We start from the raw sequence: 23756 nt of genomic DNA, 5'->3' as shown, positions 1-23756 counted from the left end.
CAATGATATTAAGTGAATACCAGCATCTGTTATAGCTTTACTTTCATAACAGAACAGCCTTTAACAGGACATGGAGCAGAAAAAGAAAGGATCATACACTGAGTGCCTATTAAATGCAAAGAATTGTTTTAAGAGCATAACCTGTCTTCTCAATCTTTGCAAAAGCTATGCAAAATGCATACTGTCCCTAACTTAAGATTTAGACACTGAGGCTCAGAGCAATCCCTCAAAAATTGCAAACTGAATAGTTTTCTATCTCTCCTTTTTGGTATTATAAGCTCTTGTATTTAATAAATAGAAGAAATAAAAATAAAAAGAATAAAAGGAATAAAAGATTTTTTTAAAAGGGAGAAGTCACTGTCTTACCTCTCTGGATGGGCATGGAACTTCACCAGACTGTTGTAGAGCTGTCTCTCAGCTTGTAAGGCCTCATTCAGTCGACTCCGTTCATCTAGTAGCCCTTCTAGCATCAGCAGCAACTACGGATAGAGAGAAGAAGAACATGCAAGTGGCAAGGGGAGACAGAAAGCCACAATTAATCGTGAGAAAGAGACAAAAAGAATGTATCAGCACATACAAGGACTAAAACAATCTCACTACCTTATTACTGAAACTTTCTGTAGTATTTTATGGTTTTCAACTCTATGTCCCATTAACACTTTATATCTTTTTAAATCTCTAAAGCCAAATTCACACATAGGAGCAAGAACAAAAAAGGGAGAAAGAAGCCAAAAGCATAGGAAAGATGCTAAGAACACAAAGTACAAGAAAGGATGGGCAAAAGGGAAACAAAATAGGACTTCCTAGTTTTTAATGTTTATCCGACAAATATTTATTATGCACTTTCTATGGGATAGGCTCTGTTCAGTTCCAGGAAAAAGCTTGCTATCTAGTGGGGGAAAAGACATTCATCATGTGTCACTGTGAGCTGCAATGTGTGCCATAAAGGTAATTATCTATGATAATGTGTAACTGGCAGAGCAAGATCTGTTTCAGATAAAGTTAAAAGTGAGACTGGAGTGAGATGAGTAGTGAGAAAGATTATAATGCAGATAGGGAATACAGGCAAGTAAATCTTTTTGAAGTTTGACATTGAAAAGGTCAGACATTGGAGTAGTGGCTACAAAGGAACTTGGGTTAGAGACAAGTTTTGTTTCCTCTTTTCTTTCTTTCTTTTTTTTTTTTTAATTAGGATGGATCTGAATATGGCTAAATGAAGGTAGATGAGGACTCCGTTGAGCGGGAGGTGACTTATGTATGAGAATGAGGGATAACTGCTGCTCATTTCAGAACTACAAATGTCAGAAAGCAGGATCTGGTTGCTACTGACCAAGGTAGGAAACTGCAGAGCGCGGCTTCTCAATGAAATAGCATCACTTGACTTCTTCATAAGCAGTTAACAGCCTACTTGACAGATTTTCCATTGTTTATTCCAAATTTTTTTTAAAAGTATGCATTGTAATAACTAACCTGTTGTCTTCGGTTTCCTGAAATTTCTTGATCCTGGGATTCTACTGAAGCAACTTTTTCTCGGAGAAGTAAGACTTCTTGGGTCAAGCGTTCCATAGCTGGAATGTCTTCAGGATCAACTAGCTGCATTTGCAGGTCCTAGAAGTCACAAAGAAGTACAGATATAGAAACAGCAATAAAAACACTACTCAGGAGAGAAGGGAACAAATGCTCTGAAAGAGTCCATTATACTTCCAAGTAGAATATTGACCAGCACTGGCCAAGGGGCTCTATATATCCACATTTTGTTTGAAGGTGCCCTATAGGTACTGTGAACGACAATCATTTCCAATGGTCTTTAAAAAGCTCTGAAAGACCTTTATGAGGTCTTCTTTTATCTGTATGTTCCTGGTCAGGGACTCCAGATCAGCAGCTTGCACCTGCAGCTCTTCCTCTTGCACAGCTATCATGGACTGAAGAGCAGAAAGTTCCATCTGGGAGGGGAGGAAATTGTGGAGTCAGTGGACAGAGGAAACAATTCCTGTCACATTTACAACTTAGTATCACATCACTAGCAACCTATAATGCAAGAGAAAACCAGAACATGAATGGTGCACTTCTAGATCAAACTAATAAAATCAGACAGTGTGGTACCAAAGGGTACTTTATGAGAAGCTGTAATAGATGTTTTTAATGATGGTCTCCACTTTAGTCAGCAAAATGAACACATCATATTTGTTTAATCAATGAGCTTGTTATGATATATAAAAATTGATCATTATCAGGAAACAAAGTTCTTTATGTAAATACTTCAGCTAATAGACGAAAACACAATAGAATTAAATGCCTCCTTTTTGCAACTCTTGACAGATTAGAAAGCCATCAAGCAGCCACTGACTGCTTACGTTGTCAGAGATCTCCAAACATAACGTGCCTTCTAATAAGGAGCACATTGCCATCTCAGAAAAAGTCCAGCCAAAAATTACCATTGTAAACCCTACACTTTCAGAGTTGGATCTTCCCTCCCTCCTCACCAGAAAATGACAAATACTGATTATGACAAAGTTCACTAAAAGTCATAAGAACCATACCTCCTAACATGTTTACCTTGTTTCAGGCACATAATAAATGCTTTCTTTATATTTAGTCCTTTTTATAATCCTAGTGATCTGGCTCCTACCTACTTCTCCCACTTCAATATCTGCTACTTTACTCCTCATTCAAGACCCTCCAGGCACACTAGACTTTCTCTTTTCTCAAAACACCAGAATTTGTTTTTACTCAGGGTCTTTATGCATATTATTCCGCTGGCCTGAAATATCTTGCCAAGGGATGCCTATTCCTCATTCTTGGGTACCAGCTTACATCATATACTCAGGGAGAAGTCTTTTTTGGCCATTTTACCTAAAGCGGTGCCTGTCCATGTTACTTTCTACATCATTTATTACAATCTGTAATTATAATACTATGTATTTGTTTGTTGTTTTTTCCCCCAGTAGAAATTAATTACATAAACTCAGAGATGGAGCTTAGAGATGGTACCTATATATCTGATGAATGAACAACAATCCTATGGGTAACAACTCTTCAATTTACAGATAAGGTGACTTCTTCTATGCCTCAATTTACAGATGAGATGATTAAAGCAGACAGAAAATAAGGAAATGGTTTAAATTCACAGACTGAGTAGGCAATAGATCCACAGTGTGAACTCAGGGAAGCAGACTCAAGCCACCAGGCCGATGTCTTTTCCTGTAAGTACATCCATATAGTCTTCATGGTAACAGCAATTTATTTTAAGTATAAACATTTTAAAGAATTGTTTCAAGAAAAATTTTAAAATGCTAGGTGGGGCAGGGAAAGACAGATGGGACACAAGCTAACTTAAGGTATAACCAATCTTCCTAACGGATGCAAAATCTCTTTTCTTAAACATATAAAATTTAAATTACAAGCAATAAAAATTTTACTTGCATATCTTCTAATTACTTCAATGTTTATAGTATCTTATGTGTGCTTATGATGACTTACATAGTTATTTAATTGGTTGGCCAACTTCTACCTTTCCTTCCATGCTGAAGGAGCTTAGTTACTGGAACTCCCAACCTTTCTCTAGCCTTTTAATCACTGAGCCCCAGTGAGCCAGAGGGGTTTGTTTTAATGGTATGCAGTGTAAGAATAAACTGGGCATGCTTTACTTAGCTCTGTTCTCCCTCTCTTGGGAAGCAGACGCCTGTAGAAAGCCTGTTTTTCACCACTGCTTCTCAAAGGGCAGGTTGTTCCCTAATGTATAGTTCCCTACCAACACTACCTGGGTAGGTCTATTTACTGAATTCTGGAGACTGGCTAGCAGGCCTACTTATCTCTTACATTAAGTCCCCTACCTAAGACTTTATTAGTAATGAAGTTGATACTGTATCAGATTTTCTGCCACTGATAAAAAGGGGTGCTATTCATTGGTTCCTCTTGAGGCACCTTTATAATTACATATCTGAGTATTTGCTCCACTAAAGAAAATGAAAACACAAGGAAGAAAACATTTTTGCAGCACAATAAAGTTCTGCAGTCCAACTAACATAGGTTTTAAATCGCCGCATAATCTTGACATGCCATTTAAACTGAGACTTGGGCTGGGCATGGTGGTGCACTCTTGTAATCCTGGCACTCTGAAGGCTGAGGCAGGAGGATCATCATGAGTTCAAGGCCATGCTGGACTACATAGTGAGTTCAAGGCCAGCCTGAACTACATAGTGAGACTCCTGTCTCAAAAAACCAAAACCAATCAAACAAACCGAGACTCGGTTTCTTCAACTATAAAATGGGAATAATATTTACTTTTGGGGGCTAGGCACAGAACAGGGAATCAATGAATGATAACTAATGCTAGTTCTATTACCACAAGGGAATAGGAGGAATGTTTAAAATATAGGAAAATCTACATAGTTTTCCATAATTAACTAATATTGGAAGGAATGTGATAACTTATATGTCATTGAACTTAGAAGTGGGTAGTTGAACGATACATAAAGTTAAGCAACAGCTAAATATCATTCATTTAAAAATATCTATTCATAGACATTACAATTTTATGATCCTGAATATAGAGGACAGAACCAAAAAGTAACATTACTCTGCATTTGGTATATAAGAAAAACACGTATCTTGTAGAAACTAAAATATTTGACATATGTAACCAGCTAAATGATAAAGTAGAAGCAAAAAATGGGAGAGGAACTAGAGGATTTTTAAATCAGCATTTTTGAAATGCCACACCTTCTCATAACCTCAAAACTAACTGAGTCACATAATACAAGTCTGTTTGTAATGGAAAATATGGTAATAAAATCAAGAGGTACAGTAAGATAATTCCATCACAAACACAGGTTTTTATATTATAGATCAATATAAAAAGATTAAAAAAAAAAACCAAAAAACCGAGGAGCTAAGCCAGCTAAACTTAAGTTAGGAAACTGTGACACTGACTGACCTTCTAAAATAGACACCATAGCGCATGTGAGTTTTTAATTTTACTCTTTAACTCTATGCTGTGGCCCTGAAATATTTTCTCTGTCACAGCTGGACATGGAACTGGCTGTATAGGGAAGACAGAAGGGAAGGGATTCTCTTCTAAGAAAACTTATAAAATTCTATTGATGGGAAAAGTTAAGGCATAAAACAGGAAAAATATGTGCTCCAGGAAATGATTTTTTAGGAAATATGTGGAGTCACAAAGGACTTGAGTTTAAATCTCAGCTTCAGCATTTATTAGTTATATGACTAATCCCCACCCCATATTAATAAAATTAGTGTTTCAGCTTTTTCATCTATAAAATGGAGCCGATGCCATGTCTTTTGTGTAGCACTGTGAACATGGGCACCAGTTTAAGAACTTGGCACAATGTACTGCATATGATGAGCACACAATAAATACTAATGTTATACAAAATTTCTTGTTTATTTCTAAATTCTAGTTTCATGGGTCCATTATCATAATTCTAAGTAGCAATTACAAGCACTTCCCTTTTTTCATAAAAGCTTTAAAATTATTCCAGTTAATTATAGGTAGCAAAACTGTTTTTTCAGTACTTAAAAAGCTTTAATTGTTCCCATTTATAAAAACAAGAGCTTCTTATTGAGAATATATACATGTATATATAATGATTTATATGTTTCTCCAAAGATAAAAAAAGGCATACCTTGCATTTAGACTTAGATTATTATACCTGAAGTATATAAATATAAAGTATTTTGAAAGAAAAAATAGAATTTAGAAATTATTCTTGACTAGAAAACTCACCTGACTTTCTCTTTCTTTTTTAGTCATGAGTTCAAGTTCCTCTTTGGCATTGCTCAGTTCTTTCTCCAGCCCTGCAACTGTGTCCAAGTCTCCTAAAACGAACATGTAGTGCTTGTTTTAATCACTAAAATCATGATGATATGATCTCTGCTCCTCTATTTCTGAAAAACTTACTCTGAAAATATATCCCAGCAGTTAAAAAATACATATGTACTCTTTTTTGTAGCATTATTTATGAAAGAAAAATATTGCCATCAATTTACATGCTATCAAGAAAAGATGAAATGAACTACACTATGTTCACACAATGGACTACTCTATATAGCTATAAAAATGAGGATAGTGTTTATTAATTTATATGGAGTGATCTGAAGATACATTTAAGTAAAACAAGTCAAGTTCAAAAGAATAATCTATTAGGAAAAGGGGGAAAATATACACATACATGTTACATATACACATATGAGTCATCTGTTTACAAAATACACAGGGAACATAACTAGAAATGAAACTAGTTACCTCCAAGAGAAAAGTAGAAACAGAAGAAAAGGCAGCAAAGTAGCTGGGATTTCTGAGTATACCTTTCTATATATTTGATTTCTTTAACTATGTTAATGTTTAATTTTTAATGTGTAAGTTAGTTTAACAAAGTTGAATACCGACATAAATAATGAAACTTTATAGTATATAGGTAATACTTGCTATGATGAAGTAGATAATTAACCCAAATAATTTTTGAACTTAGTACTCTTAACTATATACTCTTAGGGGTAAATATCCTGAGAATAGAAAGAATTACAAAGAAATCTGAAATATTTCACTTAACAGATTATTGTTGACAGTGTTATTCATGTAGTAATTCTGAAACTATTTTTGCATATTGTACAAATGCATAAATGCTTTGAAATATATTGATGTTATAGGTAACCAGGACTCTCAATGTTAGGAAAAAGAAGCTACAAATATACATTGAGAAAAAAAGAATCCATGTTGTTAAATTGGTAGGAACTATATTCTCCCTCTTTGTCTCTCTCTGACGTACACACACTTTTTAAAAAATTCATTGCAAGCTCTGTTCACTTAAAAGGGTCTAGAAACAAATGACATCCATATAGCAAGGAATGCACCTTGTGCCTGGATCTTAGTTTCAAAATGCTATCACCTATTAAGAGAACCAAGGAGCTTCTTCATTAATGTACGGCTGCAGAGCTGACATGGTGAAATAAAAGATGATTATAGCATTTTATTGTGTCAAAACTATGGGAGTTCTCAAAAACTGATGAGGAGACAAGAAAAGGACAGAGGAAGATTTTGAAGTTCTTATTGGCCAAGGGGGCTAATGTGGGCACTGAATGGAACAATAACAGAAAAAGATATTACAATGATTTTCCTAAGACATGATCTATACTGAACCTAACAAAAAATGAAATGGGAAGATAGGAAACAGAGATCTTTATAAATCATACCTAATAATAAATACAGAAGAAGTTTCAGAAATATAAAAATCATTTTTTAAACCACTAGTGTAAGAGTTGGTTTAGGCAAGGTCAGAGGATGTTAAAACTACTAACTGTTGGGAAACACAACTGTCAATATCTCAAGGTATCAGCTCGTACATCATTTATTAATTATAAAGGGAAAAGTAAACCTTTACAGTAGAGAGATCTTGCAGACACAGTGAAACCCCAAACTTAATATCACCAAGTATGATACAAATTGATTAATATGCACTAATATGGTACACTGAGAAAGATATCACTCATACAGTTTTCTTGCCAAAAATGTTTAATTTGAACCTAACCATGAGGAGACAATCAGAGCCAAACTGAAGAACATTAACCTGAATTCTTAAAAAATCCCAATGTTGCAAAAGACAGAAAAAGGTTATAAAACTGTTCTAGATCAAAGAAGACTACAGTGCGCATTGGTGGTATAGGGGTGAGCATAGCTGCCTTCCAAAGAAGACTACAGAGACATGACATTGTAGCAAAATGTATGATTCCTGAGGTGGAGGGTTCAGGGGTAGAGACAAGAGCACAGAGAACTACAGAGAACATTATTGAGACAAGAGGAACTCTGAATACGAACTGTATATTAGATATTAAGACAATATAAAGGTCAAATTTCCTGAGGATGACAAGAATATTATAGATATGTAGGAGAATGAGCTTATCCTTAGGAAATACTTAACTGAAGTGTTTAGGGATGTAATGTCATAGTGTCTGTAAGAAATACTCCAGTGGTTTAGAAAAAACATGTAGGGTGTGTGTGTGTGTGTGTGTGTGTGTGTGTGTGTGTGTGTGTGTAATGAAATAATGCACATGACAAAATATTAATAACTGATGAATCCTAATAAAAATGTATATGGCTATTCAGTGGTTTTTGCCACTCCTCTATAGTTTTAAAATTTCCAAAATAAAAAACTGGAGAAAAGTACATTTTTTAAAAAGACGAATATAAAGTAAGTTAAACAAAGTTAACATTCTTTGCTCTTTCACTAACTAGCATAAAGTTTTCCAACTACACAATGACAATTTGTGAGATTTTTCAAATTCTCTATTATCCTACTCTATGATACATACACAAACTTTCTGTATTGTTAAATCAACCAAAAAAACATAATTTTCTAAGTCTATAATCTTTCTTAGCACTATAATCACCACCTTATCAATCATCATGAGTCTCTACTTGCAAAACTCCCTGAGAAGTAATTTCCTTAATGCTATCCTAAAAACCAATCTTTGGCTCAGAGACTCCACTCCAAGGTATCCACTTGGAGTTATGCTCCCACCACGCATAGAATTTGGTTCTCTTTAGGGAGTTCAAGTCCCTAATGATGATGGCGGAGTGCAACCATCACTTAGATAAGGCCAAGCTTGGCAAACAGTTCAATGTATACTGCTCATGCCTCCCAACACTTTAATGTAAGTGATGTCAAGTTACAGGGACCATCCCTAGTCTTGAAAGATATCCAGAAGCTGTCAGTTCTATGGGTCCTGCTATGCAGGCTTGGAAGCACTACATCTGCCACTTCTGAATCCTGGAAAAGCTATTTTTCCTGCACCAACTTCTGAACCCAAAGCAATAAGCATTGATCAACACAGGTAAGGGCAATTCTTAGAAATGACATATGTCTAACCTTTCAGGGGACTCCAAACTTATTTTTCCATTAGCCAGCCTAGTAATACAGAAAGAAGAAAGGAAAAACAAAAGGTCTCTTCATGAAATAAAATTTGATACTTACCTAATGTGGACCTGGGTATGCTGGCATCCTCTTTAGCAGTCAATGAAGTGCTATCATCTCTAGAGGGTATTTGCATTGAACCCTAAAAATTGGAAAAATTGGAGGATGTAGGAAGATGCAGGAACTATGAATATAATGGCAGGACTTGGAATATTCTCATATAATTTGTATTAAAATTATTAAACTTATATGAAAATGAAACATACTAAACTGAAACGTAAGAAGAAAGTGCAGTCAACACGAAAATCTATGTGAGTCAATAGTTCTTACTTGGTCAGTCTGCTCCCCAAAATGAGGTCCAATGGAGGTAACTTCAGCTTGTTGGTTAGAGAAGAGTGCTTGAGCCATCATGAAGTCTTTCCCTCCTAAATACTGGCGCAGGGCCTGTAATTCTGAATTTCTTTCCATTAGGGCTTGCACTATCTTCTCTGAAACAGCCTAGAAAGAAGAAATCACAAATAACATTAGGAAGATACTTTAGTAAAATAACCACTTATAAAAAGTCACCAGGCACATACAAAGGAAAGCCCATCAGAATCATAGCAGACTTCTCAATGCAAACCCTCAAGGCAAGAAGAGCTTGCAGTGATGTATTTCAAGCCCTAAAGGAAAACAGCCTCCAACCCAGACTGATGCACCCTGCAAAACTATCTTTCAAAATTGATGGAGAAATAAGATACTTTGATGACAAAGAGCACCTCAGGAACTTCATGAATACCAAACCAGCACTCCAAAGAATTTTAGACAATACCCTAGGAAAAGACAATGAGGATCACAACCCCAGGAAACCCAGCAGAATGAATCCATTGGGCGTGACAAATTAAACACAAAGGGGGAGAATCCAACAAAACGAAAAGTCATGTCAAGGCTTTTAAAACTTTTGACTTCATCTCCCTAATAAGTGTATAATTCAATCTTATTATTGTACTGATTCATATTTTTCTGATTCTAGAGTTGCACACCATTCCTTGTGCTACACTGGCTATTTATCATCTTCTTATGTCTACATTTTAATTGGGCTGTCTATTAATGAGCTCTAAGAATTCTTTATATATTCTGGTCATAGGTTATATGCATTGTAAATATGGTCTGTTTAAGGACTACTTTTCATTTTAATGATGTCATTTAAAGTTCTAAATATTGACGGAATCTCATTTATCAATTTTTTTCTTTTAAACATCATGTTTTTTTGTATCCTAGGTAGTTCTTGCCTACCCTGAATTCATAAATATTTTCCCTTATACTTTCTTCTTAGAGTTTTATAATTTTAGGCTTTCTTATTTAGGTTCATAGATCCCTTCAAGTTATTTTCATGTATGGAAAAAAAGCGTTGAGGTTAATTTTTTATATACGGATACCAAGTGTTCTAGTGTCATTTGCTGAAGACACTATCTCTTCCTCGGCTCGTGAATCAAGTTTATATTCTATAAAATGCTAATGTTAAATAATCTTTCAAAACTCAGTGGACCATATATGTGTGGTTCTATTTCTAGATTCTCTGTTTTATTCCAATCATCTATATGTCTTTCCTTACACCAACACTGCCTTGATTACTGTAGCTTTAGAAGAAGTCTTAAAATTGGGTGCTAAACGTCTTCCAACACTGTTTTTGCTTTTGGCTTTTCTAGGTCCTTTGTACTCCTACATAACTTTTAAATTTCAATATCCAGTTCTTCATTTATAGCAAGTATATACAGACCTGAGTTTTTATATATACCTTGTGTTTTCTAATCCTGCAAAATTCAAGTACAAGCTCTAGGGGCTCCTAGAGATTTCTTAGCATTTTCTCTATAGATGATCATTTCATCTACATATAAAGATTTTGCTTCTGCCGTACCAATCCTATCCTAGTTGTGTCATTTTATTGCCAGACTATTTTGGTGGGGACTAGGTTTCAAAGTTTAATGGACAGATAAAGAGTAAGCATATCTGCCCTTATTCCCCACCTTAAGGAGAAAGCATTGTATCTTCTCCATTCATATAAGGCGTTCTCGCTGGAAGTATGGAGCACATGTCTTTAATTTGTTGAGAAGTCTCTGTTCTACTTCTAGTCTCCTGATAGCTTTTACCATGAACAGCTGTAGAATTTGGTCCGATACTTTTTCTCCAACTAGTGACAGGATCATATGGCTTTTTCCTTTCCTCTGTTAAAATGATGACTTTTAGGGGTGGATCTTCCAATGCTGAACCAACACTGCCGTCCCTATAACAAAACCACTTTCTACACACTGCCAGATCTGACTTCTAATAGTTTGTTTTGTTAAACAAATTTCTATCTATGTTCATACGTTTTTCTTCTATTATCTTTATCCAATTTTAGGATTAGCACAATGTTGATTTCCTAAAATGAGGGGAGAAGTGTTCCTTCTTTTTTCTGCTTTAATTGTTTGATATAATTTATCAGTTAAAATGCGTATGAGCCTGCTGTTGTCATATAGGTAGGTTTTCAAGCTAGGAATATACTTTCTTTAATAGGTGTTATTCAAATTTTATATTTCCTCCAGGGTTAGTTTCATTAATTTGTCTTCTAAGTTACTTCTTAGACGTTGTCAAATTTATTTCAAAAAAGATTTTTGTAATATGTTTTCTATATCCTTTTAAATTCTGTAAAATCTGTGGTAATGTCTCCTAGATCTTAATATTGTAATTTAAAAAATGTATGATTGATATTGTGTAACAGGAAGAAAAGGTCTAAAAGAGCAGGGGAATTGTGAGCGGTAGGGGAAGGGAAAAAAGGGAAAGGAAAAAATATGAGAAGAGGAAAAAAATGGAAACAAGGTCTTTGCAAATAGGGAAGGGTGGAGGGGGTGAAGGGAGGGCATGGGAAGGGGAAAAAAAATGAGAACCAAGAGACTCATGTAATGGTACAAGATCCCAATGATGAATGTAACTGTATTGTATACCTAAAATGTACCAATAAAGTTAATGGGGGAAAAAAAAAGGTAACCAGGACCCTAAGAAATAGCTTCCTTTCTTTCAGTTTAAAAAGAAAAACATAGTCAAGTGAGTGGCAAGAAGGTTTCTCACAGGTAGAACATGGAAAAAACTGTAAGACATCTATTGCTAATAAAAGAATCTGAAACTGTTAACTGCTAGAACTCAGTCAGATGAAGGAGTGAAGACTCTGATTTAAACTGAGAAATAAGTGTCTTTGTTTAGCTTTTCTTTGGCCTGGATTGCTCTTCACCCCAACGTTTTTATGGTCTGCTGGCTTCCGGTGACCTCATCAGCCTGGCCTTCCTTGTATATCCTACCTAAAAGAGCAAATTCAGGGGTGGAAGGGCACAAATGTTCACATATAAGATTAGTAAATTAGGGGAATCTAATTATTCCCTCTCTCCCTGTATCTCTCTCCTTCACCTGGCATGTATGCTTCCTAAGGGCAAATTTGTGCTGAATCCCAAGTACCCAGAACAATGCATGACACTACATATTTACTGAATGAATCAACTGCTCAGATAAGCACCCTTATTAGAGCACATGGCCAGGGAAATCTGACTTCAAAATTGCTGAGGCCAATTTGTTCCATTTCAAATTCCACAGTTTTCTAAGACAGACAATGGTACAATAGAGTACTATTTGTGATTATTAATGCATAGAAATTCTGCATTTAGTAAGAACATCTGGAGAAAATAAATCAGTGCTAAAATTATTGGAGATATAAAATGATGAATTGGAACTATATTAACTATATCATAGCACCAATTGACTCATGCGAGAAACAGTATTTTTTTAATGAAAAGCTGAGGTCTTCTAATTTCTAAAGAAAAAAATTCCATTTTCAACAAATAAAATTTGGACTCTGGAGATTTGCACATAACAATTTTAGAGGTATCAGTATATTATTAATGTTTATTAGTAAATGTATCTATGAAAATTATGGGAAAAACTATAATAACAAAGTACATACTGTTATCTATCTAGCATGATACACTTGGTCTAGCAGCACTGCTTTTTCAGCCTTGCTCCTCCAATGTGGTCTATGAGCAGCATCACTATGCCTTGCAAGCTTATTAGAAACATAGATTCTTGGGTCCTCATTTCTATCTCTAGGAGTGAGCTCAGAAGTCTATGTGTTGCTATTTAGGTGACTCTTTTGACTGTAAAATTAAGACTGATTTTTTTCAAATCAGATTTAAATGAAAACTCAAAGTCCTGTTAGCCTTTTACCAAAGACATAATGATTCACAACTGCGTTAGGTCTTCTCTGGAAGCAATTTCTGAAGCACACACCAGGATGTTCCTAACAAAACGTGTATAACTTCAGTGGGCCAGAAAATTAGAAGAGTAGAATATAACATCCATAGCATACAGAGACATAGTAAATATTATGGTCAAACAACACAGGCAAGTAAGAATCTAGCTTCCTCTAAAACTGACTAGGGAGATTCAGAGGGAGATTCAGAGGAGATTCAGGAGATTCATTCCCTGAAATGCAGTACAACTAGCATCCTTTGGCTATGAGGGGGAAAAAATACATGAAAATGAAGAAAAAACCCCAAGAACTTCCTTCTGAAATATTTATGTACCAGTTTTGGACATTAATATATCCTATAATATTGCAAGATATTCATTCTCATCATGGCCTTTGAAAAACATGATCTTTTACTCCTCTTAAGGTACTTTGGATTTTACAAGAAATGAAAATATATGTTGAATGTAGTTTTCCCATATCTTTTTATCTAAATATAAAATATCACTCCTGTCTTGGTAATTTAGAAACAAAAATAAAACACTCCAGAACTCCAAAACATTTTCTTTCAAAATAATCAGAGCATTAAGAAAAAGAAAATGCACATAATGAATGATACATGTATTATTTAAGCATACTTCCAAACAGCATTCAAAAAATCTTACATATTAGACATAGTAAAACTGTAGTCTAGTTAATAAATAGAAGGAAAGAACTACAGAGTTGACTATAAAATGATATAAACAGGACACAAGTGACAATTTTCTGGTCTGGGCATAGCCCTTACTTGGCTCTCCTGCTCTCTGGTGCCCATAGACTGAAGCAAGCTCTGAATTTCCATTTCATGTTCCACAGCATGCTTGTTCCGATCACTGAGAAGGTCCTGCAGCATCTTTTCCTTTCGCTGCAGACGCTGGCACAGCTCCTCAGCTATTTCACTCTGTCCTGGTCCAAGTTTGCAGAGCAGTGTTGCGCTAAGATCCTAATGCAGAGAGGGTAATGTAAGTTTCTGGAAAAAAGAATTTCCTCTATTACATATCAAAGGGCTTGTAAGGATCTGCCATAGAAGAAAGAGCTGTGAAGTTCTTGAGAATAGTATCATGCGGTATTCATGTTTGTTTCCTCAGATCTAGCACTGGCCTGTGACGCAGAAGCCTGGAAATACATGTTCAGTAAATGATCACTAACAGTATAGAAATTTACATATTGCTCTCTAAAATAAGGCCTTTTTCTTATTTGCTCAGAGTACATAACAATGTTAGATGAGAACAAATGGATGTTCAGCTCACTTATTTTGTTTATTTTCTCTCTACTGTAATTTCTACCAGGAATACAACATAAGCTAAAAAGGAAAAATGAAAACTATATCAGCAGGGTAACGCAGTTCCTATTTTATAGTAAGCACCAGTACAGGGTAGTTAAAACTCTAGAGCCATATGGCCTGGGATGAATACTGGCTCTGTCACTTACTTAGCTGTTAACTGACACAAATTAACTTCAGAGGTCTATTTCCTTGTCTGCAAGAAAGGGATAATAGTATGTCCCTCATAAACTTGTGAGGACTCTGTAAGTTAATATCCATTAAGCTCTTAAACAGTACCCGAACCAGTGTAAGCACTATAAATAATAAAGGGGAGTAATCATATTGTAGATGTACTTTTTAGATCTAATTATTTCTCACATAACTTCTTTCAGAAAGATAACTGCCAGCTCAAATTTACGGGGTGGGCGAGTCCCAGTGAAAATTAATCACCTGTCAAACTACACAATGTTTTTAAAGACTTGGGTCACTGGCCTCCCAGACCTCAAGGGTCCTAGTTCAAGGCTAAGATTATGAAATCACTAAGCCAACTGTATTTAAATTAACTGAAGTCTTGCCTCCACTTCTTTGTTCCTGTCATGCAGAGATGTCTGTAACTGCTGAATAATACTCTCTTGTTCCTTCTGCCAATGGCTAAATTTGGTTTCCATTTCTTCTTTCAGCCACTGGAGGTTTTGACAGGTAGCAGTTAACTGTTCCACTTCTAGGCCTTTGGCCCTCAGGAGACTCTCCATACTCTACAGTCACAAAGACAGCAACCATAGTCACAGGGGTACCCACATTCCTCAGGATACACAAGAGCTCACACATATCTGTAAATTATCACCTATCAACTTTTTTGCAAGAGGCAAAAATGTAGCACCTAATCTACCATACCAATCTATTTCGTATTTTTAGAAGCTTCTATCTAGTTTGTGGAAAGAGAAATATAGAGTATATGATAAAGTGAAGCATTCTGGAAGAATTACTTTCCCTATAGAAAAAGCAAATGACTTCTTCAAAATTGACAGGTGGTTAGTTACGTAAGTCTATAGTAACTATGCAAAAGGAAAAAAAGAATAAAAAGAATAAAAATGAAGTATTCTAATCGTGACAATACAAGGACATGTATATAATATTAATGAGAAAAACACAATAGTTGTACTCAGGCAATGCTTATGTAAAAAAATATATGATTGTGGGTGTGTATCTATACAAAAGGATTAGAAACAAACTAAAACTATGTAACTAGATATCAATATTCATTTCTTCCCCCTAAAAAACTCTTAATATAAAAGAAAACAGAAGTGATAAAATTTCTTACTTTCAAACCTACAATGATGGAACTTGAGTACTATTTTTTATTTGTATTTTTTTCTTATAAAAGAAAATACTCTGGTTTTCAGAAAATGATGGAGGAGGCTGTTGCTGCGACCTTAGAATAGAAGTAAAAGAGAAATATCAATCAACGGAAGATTTTGCTCTTACTTGCATGGTCGCTTCATTGGAGGAGAGGACACCACGCAGTCTCTCTAAGTCATGATCTCGCTCTCTCACTGCAAGATGAAGCTGACGCAATTCTTTGTCTTTTTCTTTGAGAGCACAGAACTTTTCATCTATGGCCTGCTGTAAGGAAAATAAGGGTCCTAAACTGAAAGATTCACCATCCTTATCACCTTTATTCAATAAAATTCAAAATGTGAAGGAACAGAAAACCAAAACCCCAAAGCAGAAATTAAGTAAACACAAATGTTAATAATATCTACGTGGAGAATAATCCAGAGAACAGTGAACAAAATTATGCTGCATACCTCTAGAGCAACAGCTCTATCTTGTATTCGCTGCCGAAGTTTCTCAAGCAACATTTCATTTGCTTCAAGGGTTTTGTCTGAGTTATCTCGATACTGTAGGAGCTCCTGAAATTCCTAATAAGTCCAAAAAATATTTTATTTTATTTATTTACCCAATACTAACTGAATTCCTACATTTTGCAAACTACTTTTTATTCAGAATAAAAAACAAGCATGATCATTTTTTCTCAGGGGAAACAAGTTTAGCAGAGATAAAAGACATGTAAACTGTTAACTACCCTACAATATTCAATTTACAGAATACACACAATTAACTATTTAGTACATACACACTATCATGCATGTCAGCCAGCTACTAGGAGAACACAGGGTGTATTGCCTGACTTGGCCTAAAGGTGTCGGCAAAGACCTCACAAAGGAGGTAATATCTGCGGCCAATCTTAAATGACTGACTTCCCAAAGGCAGAGGTAGCGATGGTATATTATCTGTCAAGGGAAAAAGAAAAGCATATACAATATATATATGCTATGAAAAAATTATACACTCAGTAAAATGTAAGGGATTCTATGTAATTAAGTTTTAGAGCAGTTGACAGGACTGATCACTCTTCTTAGTGCCCCATTTCACCTTAAACATTTCGTTTAGCATTTAACTCTATGGAAGCTTATACCAATGTCATGTCCTACGAGACTGACAGAAGTGGCCAAATCTCTTTGTCTTCCCATCTCCTCCAACAGAGCCTGACTCACAAAGGTGCTTAGTAACGATTTGCTGAATACTGTTTGTCTTTCCAGTCTATACGTATTGTTTCTTGCCCATCAGCGTCTTATTCATGGATTGTTTTCTGTTTTTTTTAATCTTCCTGATTCCCATCACTCAATGTTCTATTTGTAGCAAATATTCAACACAGGTGATTAATACCTTAAGATTATATACACAGAAATTTCAGAGCTTTTATGGACATCACGTAAACTCACCTGAAGCAGTTGCTCTTTGTGACTCAGACTATGGTTTAGGTGTTGAATATTTTGCTCCTGTGTTCGAATCTCATTGTATTTTTCAGCCTCTAAGGTTCGAAGGTGTTGGCTCTTATTCTGCAATTCTCCTTGTAAATGCTGCAAAGCTTTTCGCAATTCCTGAATTGAATGTATTCACTTTTAAAAGCAATCTAAAATTTTCATATGGTCATTACATATAGAGACCTTGAAACTTTCAAGACATAATGAAATATAAAGAACTAGAAAGCACCATCATTAAAGTGCTATAGAAATATTCCATAATACATTAAGTAGAGTCGAATATGTGAAATTATAAAAACTGTGGATGGAGATAGGAAACAGGTTTGACTGATAGTTCAATACTTATTTTTTGTTTAAAAAATAGCTCTACTAAGCAGGACTCTATCTCACTATAAGCCTAAATCCTTTACAATAAGCTCAAGGATAGAATATTTCCACCATCTTTTCTAAAGAACTGATAAAGGCTCTATCAATTCATTTTCTTAATTTGCCATATGTAATATTTTTCTAATAATAAAATCAGTAATCTTTAAACCATTGTTACTTTAGATACTCTCCATAATATTTGCCAATTAAAATTTAGGACATCTTTCCTTTAAATATACAACCAACAGTTAAGAATTATTTCCATTCTCATCCTTCCATCACTCCCCAATCTGGCCTAGTTGATGAAAATTCTAGTATTTTTAATGGAAATTCAGTAATAATATTTAACCTTCAAAGTATTAAATAAAGGTAATCCTTCAAAAATTAGTTTTAGGGTCGGGGATTTAGCTCAGTGGTTCTGCCGCCTGCACCACAAGTACAAGGACCTGAGTTCGATTTCTGATACCAAAAAAAAATTAAGTTTTAAATCTGAATGTTTTACAGCCAAAGGAAAAAATCATCTGCTCTAAACTAACAAGATAAAGGAACCACTTTAAAATTATGTATATTTTTTTAAATTACATGGCTAATTGTGCATGCCATTCCTTTGACCTTGGATGTTCTTGTTCACTTTTCTAAGCAGCTGACTTTTACCCATCTTTCCAGAATAACCTATGATATCCTGTCTTTCATGAAGCTTTCCTTGATTCTATTCCTCGACCCCTGCCAGAAATTCCTTTAGGATCCTATATACAACTTCTCAGTATTAACTGCACTGCAATTCTGTTCATGTGACTGCTTCTCATACTAAATTATAAGTAACTTAAGAGGAAAGAGACTGTGGTATTTCCCCCTGAATTTCAAGGACATAGCCCAGTATCCGGCACATGAACCAAGGTAGCAAATGTTGGAGTGAATGATACTCAGATTAAGCAAATACTGTAACTCAAGCATTCTGGTTCAAAGCCAACTGTCCTAATAAAAAATAATTGTCAGTGCTGAGGGCTGCAAAATGGTTAATGATTTACCTGGTTATGTTTCCAAGAAGCCTCCTTCTGCTTTTCTTGCTCATGTGCTGCAGCCTCTGCAAACTGCACACATCGCTTGGCATCAGCCACCTGGTGTTCCTTCTGTCTTACTGCCCTCTGTAGCTTCTGTATTTCAAGCTGGCTGCAGAATAAAGCACTCTGAAGATCAAGCAGAGCCACCTGTTGCTGAGTTTGAGAAGCACCCTCAGAGCTCTGAGAAGAGAGCAGAAATCATTATCACAAGAACAGCAAGCACTGAGTACCTAAGGGGACTGTGAACACAAAAGCAAGACTGTAACTGAGATAGACACAGGCCCAACTGCAGTCTCTCCTCTCTCTGTGACCCTCACATACATGAAGTTGTCCGAGCTGGCTTTGGTGCACCATTTCTCGAAGCTTTGCCATTGTGTCATTTTGGCTTTCAATCACCTGGTACAACTCCTCAGTCTGAGAAGAGGGAAAACCAAACATGTTAGTAAACTGGAAATAAATCCATTATCTTGTACCTACAAATTTCCCAGGCTGATATTTATTATTATGCCAATAATCCACTTCTACAATATTAGAGTATTTATCTACATTCATGGAACAAATCGTTTCCTCACAGGTCTGTGACTCCTAAATATTTTACCTCACTTTCCCTGCTTTTCAGAGTTTCCTTGAGGTTTTGAATTGTACCATCCTGCTTCTGAGATGACTCCTGAGCAGACTTTAGTTCATAGCTCATTTCGTTCAGTTTGTCTTGAAGAATCTGAATTCAGAACAACAGCAAAAGTTTGTTTGGTCAATGATATATTTTAACCTTAAATGCAACCATAAAGTCCTTCCTCTAGTCTATGATTTGATGAACTTTTTGGGGAACATTACCTTGTTGTTTTTTCCTACATACAGTAACCATTTAAGTTTGAAACCAACCAAAAAGAAAAAGTAATAGGAAATATGAGATACTTTCTTCAATACTCAGTGAACTCAATTCTCATCCACTGTGCTTTCTCTATGATGGAGTTATTCACACAAGTACTGTGGATTCTTTACACAAGATCAAGAAGCTTCAGCTATTTAGCAAAGCCAGAAGCTTGGCCTCCTATATTATGGTAATTTTTCTAAGCAAATGTTATAATCCACAAGTGAGAAATTAAGCTAAAATCAAAACCAAGAACTTCCTGTCATGGTGTCTTCTACAGTTAAGATTGCATACAAGCTTTAATCACACATCCAAAAGACACCAGAAATTCTGACCTGTGCATATACAGCTAAAATCTTCATGAGAAATAAAGGGAAGGACTATACTTTGGAGGGAAATATTCTCAAGGGCACCAGGCATCCACAGTTGTCATCTCCCACGTCCTACTCAGTGTACCACTCAGGACAGAGCCTGTCACATCCTCAGGGAAACTCCGTGATCTTCACATGCACAGTACTGATCATACCTTGTTGGTGGCCTCTGTTTGCTGGATGTTTTCCTGAAGTGCGGCCAAGCGGGAATCTGACATAGACTGTGTACTTCTAGTGGTTTCATTCGAATTCAGCTTTTGTTGTCTGAGTAACTCTTCAGGCACAGACTATAAAAAAACACAAAGGCAAGTTGAGTTAAGTGCAGTCAACAAGAAGTTTTATGCTGAAACCTCTATGGCATCTTTTGCCAGACTTAGAAAGCCAAAGCTGTTGCACAAATTTTTAATCAGTATGACTTGCTGAAACAGTCCTGTTCCTTGGTAAGAGCAGATTCACCTCCACCTTCACTATGCTTCCTAACTCACTCACACAACAGCACCTAATCAGAGGACAAAGAGAAGGGGACGTTTTTAAAAGGAAATGCTTATAATGACTAAATGTTTGCTTCATCCTACTTTTAATCAGGAAATTGAAAATGCATATGGATTAAACTTAAACCATTCCTAAAAGAAGAAAAGTTACACGGTATTCCAATTACCTTTCTTGCAACATGCCTGTTCATATTACAGGAAAAACTGGCTGATTTTTGAATACGGACTATGTATTAGATAATACTATTTTATCAACATTAAATTTCTTAAATTTGCTAACTGTACTATAGTTGGTGAGAGATGTCCCTGCCCTTAGGAAATACATGCAGACTCAGTGGTGCAGCTGCTTGCCTTGCAAGCATAAGGTCCTGAGTTCGATCCCCGGTACAAAAAAAAGGGAAATATATGCATAAATATTTACAGTACAGTCGTATAATAGCTACCGCTAATTCTTACATGATTCGGGAATTTAAAAAGCAGAGCACGGTGGTGCATGTCTGTAATCCCAGCACTCTGGGAGGCAGAGGCAGAAGGAGCACAAGTTTGAGCCCAGCCTGAGAAACTTAGTGACTAAGACACTGTCTCTAAATAAAAATTAAAACCAGGTGAGGAGGTAGCATGGTACAAAGGCCCTTGATTCAATCCCTAGTACCACAGTGATAATGATGATGATGATAATGTTCCTATATCAAAGTGAAAGTGGTAAAAAAATTACAAAATATCAGCAACTAGTAATTCTGGGTAAGTGGTATATGGGAATAATCTGTACATCTCTTGTACTATCTCTAAAATTTTAAATTATTTCAAAAGAAGAAGAAAAGTCAGGCATGGTGGCACATGCCTCTAACCCAGCACTCTGTAAAGCTGAGGATATCAGGAGGATGTCGAGTCCAGTGTGGTCAATTCACCAACTTAGCAAAAGCCTTTCTCAAAATAAAGAATACAAAGGGGCTGAAAATTTAGCCCAGTGCAAAGGCCCTGGGATCAATCCTCAGTACCATAATCAATAAGTAAATACATACATAGAGGAGCTTTAAAATCAATATTCTCACCTTCTAAGAAGTAGAGTCACAACTATCTTAAATCCCTTCCTGTAAACAACTGAAACAGAAAGATTTTAGAAAAAAATCATACTATTGTCAACTTTTCTAACATCTCTTAAGTGCTATATGTAGAGCACCATGTGAGACACTGGGGGAATATAATGCTGATAAATGCATGGTTCTAGCTCCAAACACTGTTGGTATATTGAGGAGGTAGTAACACCATGAAACTACAGAGGAAAAAAACCTGATTTCAACAGGAATATAGGAAAGGCTCTTGGAAGAGACAAAATTTACCCTAGATTGGGCCTGGGGATGTAGTTCTGTGGTAGAGCACTTTGCCTGGCATGTGTAAGCCCTGGATCTGATCCAAAGGAAAAAAAAATTACCCCAGTGTGAAGCTAATGGATACAAAATACTGACTTCCACTACCTTTATAGTGACCACATAATTAATAAATTATCAATCACATCAAACCACTTTTAGGAGTTGAAGGGCTCAATTAATGCTTATATTAGGACAACTGTCTAACTATGTTAAGCAAACCTGGATATTCTGTTGTCCTCTTTACAAATCCATTCCTATTTCTGAATAGCCAGTAAAGTCCATTTTCCCCTACTATACTATTTGGCAGGTCAAAAATTTTAAATCCTAAAAGGCCTTAAGAAACATTACAAACAGGACATAAAAATGATCACAAAGGTTTTGACAAGTTGATAGAACAGCTCATAAAAGAACCTAGAGTTCTGACATCATCCTCCAGAGCCTAGACCTCACTGCTTATTTATATAGAAATGAAACTGAAAAGGATCCACTGGTCTTTCTTATGTCTACTGAGCATCATTTACTAGTACAGCAGTCAATCATTTCATTTATTCACTCTCTCAATATGTACCTGCTGAGTGCCATATGGTGGGCACTGTTCTGGAAATGAAGCAGTATGAAGTCAAACAAAGGTAATATTCTCTTCAAGCTTAATGCAAAAGCAAATACAGAAAGTATCAAGATAGTGATGAGCCCTCTGAAGTTAAACAGGATAGCACGATAGAGTGGGTGCTTAAGTTATTCCATATTGATCAGAGGAAGGTTTTCATGAGGTAGCATTTCAATGAAGATCGGAATGAAATGGAGCCAGTCCTACAAAGACCAGCAGAGGAGCAACCTAGCAGAGGGAAGAGCTAAGGGAAGATGAAAGAGAAAGGACCATGCAGTAAAAGGGTAATTTCCAACAGAAATACCATGTGAGCCATGTGTGTAATTTTTAACTTCCTAATAGCTTTACTGAATGAATGATTCAGCTTCATTGAATGACTGAAAAATAAGTGAACTTAATTTTGATATTTTAACAAATACATCCAAAATATTATAAACATGTAATCAATATAAAAACTATTTGGCCACTTTGTTTTTTTCTTAGTAAGTCTTTGAAATTCAAGGTACAGTATATTTCATACTCAGCACATCTCATTTTGGACTAGCTACATTTCAAGTGCTAAATAGTGACATATGTGACAGAAGCTAGGTGTAGCTGGCTTACTGGATAGCTCAGGGCTAGAGTACAACAGGTGAAGGACATAGTGACACAAAGCAGAAAGGCAGACAGGGGCCAGATCATATACAATGCCCATGCAACAAAGCTAATAAAGTAGATTTCATTCTAACTGAAAGAAGAATGGACTACAGTGTTTTTAAACAGAAATCATACATATGAGTTTTCAAAACATCACTGTAGCTGCTCTTTGGTGATGATCTGTGGGACCAGCAGCAGAAACAGAGACCAGTGAGGAGGCTGCTGAGGAGGGCAGGTTAAAGATAACTGAAGCTTGATTAGTGGTAGTAATAGAGGGGAGATAAATGGATGGATTTGGATATGCTTTGAAAGTACAGTTAAGAATTGCTGGCAGATTAGATGGTGGGAGAGGAAAAAAAAGAAAAGAAGGATAATGATTTCTAGAAAAATTATTTGAGACATTTGTTGTTTTGAACATAAAGGAACCGTCCCTTGAAACAATGTGAATTGTGTCACACCACTGAGAGATGTAACTTTTAATAGATACTTACAATTCTGACTTATAAATAAAATTATCATTAATAGTAGAACATTCTCTATAAAACTTGGCTTTTTACTTACTTCATCAGTGTAAAATACTTTTCCTGTAACATCTATTATAAAATATTTTTGAAATTTAAACTATAATAAGCAGAATTAAATAAAATAGCTTCAAGATTAAAATGGCAGG

The 23756-nt window shown here is 35.7% G+C and overlaps 1 protein-coding gene across 33 annotated transcripts in view; it reads right to left on the bottom strand.

The window, feature by feature from the left end:
- Pde4dip (phosphodiesterase 4D interacting protein) overlaps positions 1–23756 on the bottom strand; it is a 248460-nt gene that overhangs the window by 59795 nt on the left and 164909 nt on the right. For all 33 annotated transcript variants that reach the window (XM_013075467.3, XM_087212735.1, XM_004853867.4 and 30 more), the window contains 15 exons: positions 20138–20269; positions 19339–19458; positions 19062–19154; positions 18708–18920; positions 17272–17430; positions 16294–16407; positions 15971–16108; positions 15061–15240; positions 13970–14164; positions 9261–9428; positions 8991–9072; positions 5747–5838; positions 1827–1943; positions 1471–1608; positions 367–479 (listed from right to left, as the gene is read on the bottom strand). In XM_013075467.3, coding sequence (XP_012930921.1) covers positions 367–479; positions 1471–1608; positions 1827–1943; positions 5747–5838; positions 8991–9072; positions 9261–9428; positions 13970–14164; positions 15061–15240; positions 15971–16108; positions 16294–16407; positions 17272–17430; positions 18708–18920; positions 19062–19154; positions 19339–19458; positions 20138–20269 — 2054 coding nt within the window. The remainder of the gene's footprint in view (positions 1–366; positions 480–1470; positions 1609–1826; positions 1944–5746; positions 5839–8990; positions 9073–9260; positions 9429–13969; positions 14165–15060; positions 15241–15970; positions 16109–16293; positions 16408–17271; positions 17431–18707; positions 18921–19061; positions 19155–19338; positions 19459–20137; positions 20270–23756) is intronic.

The sequence above is a fragment of the Heterocephalus glaber genome, unplaced genomic scaffold (assembly GCF_053883595.1).
Source record: "Heterocephalus glaber isolate CG9 unplaced genomic scaffold, H.glaber_assembly_v1.0 deba00001442, whole genome shotgun sequence".
Classification (NCBI taxonomy): Eukaryota; Metazoa; Chordata; class Mammalia; order Rodentia; family Bathyergidae; genus Heterocephalus; species Heterocephalus glaber.
This window is presented reverse-complemented; position numbering and strand designations above follow the sequence as displayed.